General features: G+C 35.6%; 1 protein-coding gene across 1 annotated transcript; it reads left to right on the top strand.

Moving 5' to 3' along the window:
- Positions 1-326: 326 nt before the first annotated feature.
- LOC131021208 (uncharacterized) lies at positions 327-1,113 on the top strand. The gene is made up of 2 exons (XM_057950306.1): positions 327-645; positions 723-1,113. The coding sequence occupies exons 1-2, from the start codon at positions 502-504 to the stop codon at positions 990-992; spliced, it is 414 nt and encodes a 137-aa protein (XP_057806289.1). The 5' UTR covers positions 327-501; the 3' UTR covers positions 993-1,113.
- The last annotated feature ends 3,731 nt before the right edge of the window (positions 1,114-4,844 follow it).

Here is a 4,844-nt window from a genome sequence, read left to right as displayed (position 1 = left end):
ATTTAAAAATATTATATTGATCCGAATGATGTTGTATATTACCTCCTAATTAAGTGATATAGATGATACAAATTATAATTATAAAAAAAAATTAATTATAGTATAATTTTAGTACATCTTACTATAAGCAATAGATTTCATATTAATACATATATTTAATATTTTAAGGGTTAATTGCATGAAAAATACACAAACTTTAGTCACTTTTCCATTCTGCACACCGACTTTGAAATTTACATTTTAAACCATGAACTTTGAATTCGTTCCAATTTTTCCTTAAAATTGATATACCCCCAATTTGGTCATGAGGTGGCGCCTATGTGGCAGCCGGAAGTGTGCCTCACAACCGCCGGTCCGATATGTTAAACGACGTTGTTTTTAATAGTGATAAACGACGTCGTTTCTCACTGAATCGTTGAATTTATGTTAAATATGAAGGACTTCTCCCAATTCATTCCTATTTTGTAGCTGAATCTAGGGTTCGTCAGCAAATCAGGTGAAATGCCCTCATCGTCTGCGACTTCCAGCCAATGTCACTTAGAAATGAACTCACGGAATTGCCATTGTAAAGCTCCGGTCAAAAAAGAGATCTCAAGAACTACCAAGAATCCTGGGCGCGAATTTTACTGCTGCGCTTATGGATCGGTAGGTTAATTTGGATTAGTTCTTCACATCCTCTTGATTTTGCTGCACTTGTGTTAATTATTTCAAATTTGTTGTAGTGTAAGTATTTTGAATGGGTTGATTCTCAACCAAGGTCATCATCTTCTTCATTCGTACATGAGAACTGCTGTGAAAAGATCAACTTTTGGATTGGGGAATACTTCAAGATTTCTGACTCAAATGCTGTCTTCTTGAAGCATAATCATGAGCTAAGAGTGCAACTCGCCATTTTGGAGGCTGCAAAGAAGGGAAATGAGAGACAGATTGTAGTTCAACGCTTTGTCATTGTTGGGCTTTTGGTGATTGTGTTAGGTCTAATGTTTAGATAGGTTGTGGAGATGGCATTTTCTTTGATTTTGTTGGGCTAATGTTTAGATAGATTGTAGTTTAATCCATGACATTTTGTATGATCTTGAACCTTTTGTAATGACACTAGCATAATTTGGTGGAATATTGAAGCCTGTGAAATGGCCATTTTGTGTTTAACACTATAATTTGCAAACAAAAAACAAAACATCTGCCAATAAGAAATAGTGACTGAAATAGTGATTCATTGATAGAAGATGATCTGCCAACCAAAAAACACAACAGTATTCATAAGTTAATAGTACATAACATTTGCAAACAGTCACTGCCTTTGTTCCATCAACATTTTACAAACACAAAATGGACTGATCTAGTGCTTAGGTTCCTTGTGATTCTTGTGTTGGAGCAGACCCTGCAGATTGTGTGTTGGAAGATCCTACTCCAGATGCTTGGCTTCCACTGGTTGTAGACCTTGTGTTGGGACGGGGTGGTACGAAAGTTGCTCGGGCACTCCTTGAAGACATCTACATAAGCAATAAATTTGAGTTAGTACAAATGGTAACAAATGAAGTGAAAGAAGTATTTTGAAATGATTTTTGGAACATACATTGAAATATATGTTCGATGTCCCTTGAGCAACATATACCCCAAGTCCTTTTAAGGCCGTGTTTCTTTCTCTCATGATTGTGCTTGTGGAAGCATTTCTATGTGTTGTTGAATGTAAGGTGGGGGCTGGAGCTTCTTTAGTATAGCCCAGCTTCTAAGAGCTTCTTTGCATTGATAACCATTTTCAAACCTTAACCCTATCTGTACTATCAAGTCCTTGTGATTGCACCTAGGGTCATACATGATTCTAGGCAATCTCTTAGGTCTTTCTTCCTCATCTGTGGAATCAGACACCACATCTCCATCAGATACAATGTAATCAGATAGCATTCCCTCATCTCCTTCAGTGTTACTACCCCTTGGATCAGCACTCTTATCCTCACTCATAGATACATCATCTGGCAAGTCTCCCTCTTCTCTTTCTTGTACTACCCCTTCCACTAGTCTTAGGTTCAATCTAGCCTCACTATACTCTTCATCATCAGAGCCCAGTTCATTGTCACCTAATGAATCATCTGTTTCATCCTGTTCACCATCCTCAGGAGGAATGTAGTCACTATCCTCAGGATCTGTTTCTATAATAGGCTCATCAACTAAAGTTCTAGCAACCTGCTTCTCCTTACCCTTTTTCTTGGGTGTAGTCTCCACTGGCAAACTATTCTCTCCCAATCCTAAGGCCTTCCTACTTCTAGTTATAGGAGAGGTTCTTACTGAAACAGTACCTTGTCCTTCATCTATAACCTTCTTACTTCTAGTAATGGGAGAAGTTCTCACTGGCTTATTCACCTTCTTCTTCTCGGGTCTACTCAACTTCTCTTTCCCATTTCCTACTGTCTTTCCTTTCCCCACTTCACCTGCATTCTCTTTCCCCATTTCTAATGGCTTCTCTTTCCCCAATTGTAAAGGCTTCTCACTCCCCAGTTCAACAGTTTTATCACTACCCAATTTACCCTTGTCTACGTACACACTACAAAATTTATTCTTGCACAGACTTATATTAAGCATTTTCATAACATCAGTGATGTGTGTATTTTAGTTACCTAGTTTAGTGCGTGTTTGCTATGGATTTTATATGCTTCTACATGATTTGTGGTATTTTGGATGTAGGAATTGAGCAAAATTTGGAGATGAGCTTGAAGATGGAGAAAATATTGAAAGTTGAGAAATTGTTGAAGAAGTTGGTGAATTTGTGGAGAGATTTAGAGATTTGGGCTTTGCAGATATTTATCTTGTAATTTAATTAAGCCAAATACTCTTTTAATTAATTTTGGGCTTTAGTTTTTGGGAAGGGCTGAAACCCATAAACATTAGGGTATTCGGCCACTTAAGTTTTTGATCCCCTAGTGTTTTGATAAGATTAGAACTCTTTGTTTTAAGGAGAGCCGCAACTTTGGACTAGGGAGATAGAGTTTGACTTTGATTAGGATTGCTTGACATACTTTTCCTTTAGCTTCTTTTGGATGAGACGATTTTTTAGTTAATGCATGCAAGTTTTAGTTTTAATATATTACTTGTCTTCTAGCTTTGGATTTTGGAGAAGAATTGCGACTGGATTCTCGAAGTGGAAGAAGAATTGTGGTTAAACTATTTCAATTATTTTAATTCAGTTGCTTGTTTAATTTCGTTAGTTTAGTTTAATTTGCAGTTTATTTATTTATCATATTTGATTATTATTATGCTTTCTTTTAATTCTTTGATCGTTGTTAATTTAATTATGAGTAACTAAACTTTTAATTCGGCGAAAATATATGAAGCATTAATTTAATAATCTGTGAGACCTAATTGGTTTTAAAATTGATTCCTATTAATTTTGATTAATTCCTAGGGTTTAAAGATAATTCAGATTTTATTTAAGTCTGGCCAACTTAGGTTTAATTGGATTACAGTCAATTAGCACCTCCAATCCGTAATTGTTGGAATAGGGCTGATTTGTGATAAAACTACCATGTTCGTAGTAGGAATTAATTGGTATATTAATTATTACTAGCGTATCCAGGATAATTGATATAAATTGGGTTCCTTCATCTTAATGCTATTAGAATATTAAATCTAAGACTGGCGTATCCAGCTAGGTTATATTTTAATAAGAGGAATAGGCAAGACTAGCGTATCTAGCCGTCTATCGATACAGTAAGTAGGAATTGGGGTATGTCAGTGCGTATCACGGTATCCTATAACTAATTGGTTAATAGGGATTAATTAATTATTGCGTCGATGATCAGAGATTAAATTAGTGTTGATTTATTTGAGCCGAATTACCCTTTTAATTGATTTATTCTAAGAATAGTTCTCATTTGCTTTGCTGCATTCTTAGTTAATTAATATTTTTCTCAATTTAAGGTGTGGTGGCAACACTAAAATTTTATAGATTTAGGGAATTGAATGGTTTATTCTGCTCTCTGTGGGATCGACCCTGCTTATCACGATACTAATATATTTTGATAATTCTGCAGGAATTATTTGGTGGTAAACGACGTCCACCAATCAGCATCATTGTGTATGTCGAAAAATGCAAGTGTCCTACGTGCTTTCCAAGCAAGGCAATCCCAACTCGCATACCCAAATTCACGCACTAATTCCTCTAAATCAAAGAAAGCAAATCTATCCCTATCTTGCATGCTGAGATCTGCCTTACCCCCAAGATACATTCTTGCACACCCCACGGTAGTAAATTTTCCCCCATGATGTATATAAATTCCAAATTCGTCGTCACTGCATAGAATTAAAAGAATAGCAAAAATTTCAGGAATTAATCATTTCTAACTGCATTTATCAAAATTACTCCAATTTACTCCAATTTTCCTACATCTAAACACGAAAAAAAACCCTTATTCGTGGAAATCAACTACAATTTATAGAGTTTACCTACGAACAACTGGACAAAAGCAAAAAAATGCGCGCAATTGAAAATGACCTACCTGTCTGCCATTGATGTTAAAGTATTCCTCGATATGTCCACATGTCACACCCCAATTTCTGAAGGAATAAGTATAACTGAGGTGCAACTAAATCATTGAAATGAACAAGGGAAAAACCTTGTAAAATACGAATAATGGGATGATAAATCGGGCTTCGCCCCTTTGGATGAAGAAAGACAGATATCCAAACGATACTAATCCATCGACAAACATTACAACTTCAGGATCACAAGTTTAGTTTCATGCCTCGGATAACCAACATTCATTAATCAAAATACTTAAGAGTCAAGAGTCTAAGCTTATCAAAAGATATCATTTAGAGTCATAACATAATGTCTTAAGTCAAGGAAA

The sequence above is a fragment of the Salvia miltiorrhiza genome, chromosome 4 (genome assembly GCF_028751815.1).
Source record: "Salvia miltiorrhiza cultivar Shanhuang (shh) chromosome 4, IMPLAD_Smil_shh, whole genome shotgun sequence".
NCBI lineage: Eukaryota > Viridiplantae > Streptophyta > Magnoliopsida > Lamiales > Lamiaceae > Salvia > Salvia miltiorrhiza.
Note: the sequence above shows the minus strand (reverse complement) of the source record. Positions and strands in the feature narration are given on the sequence as shown.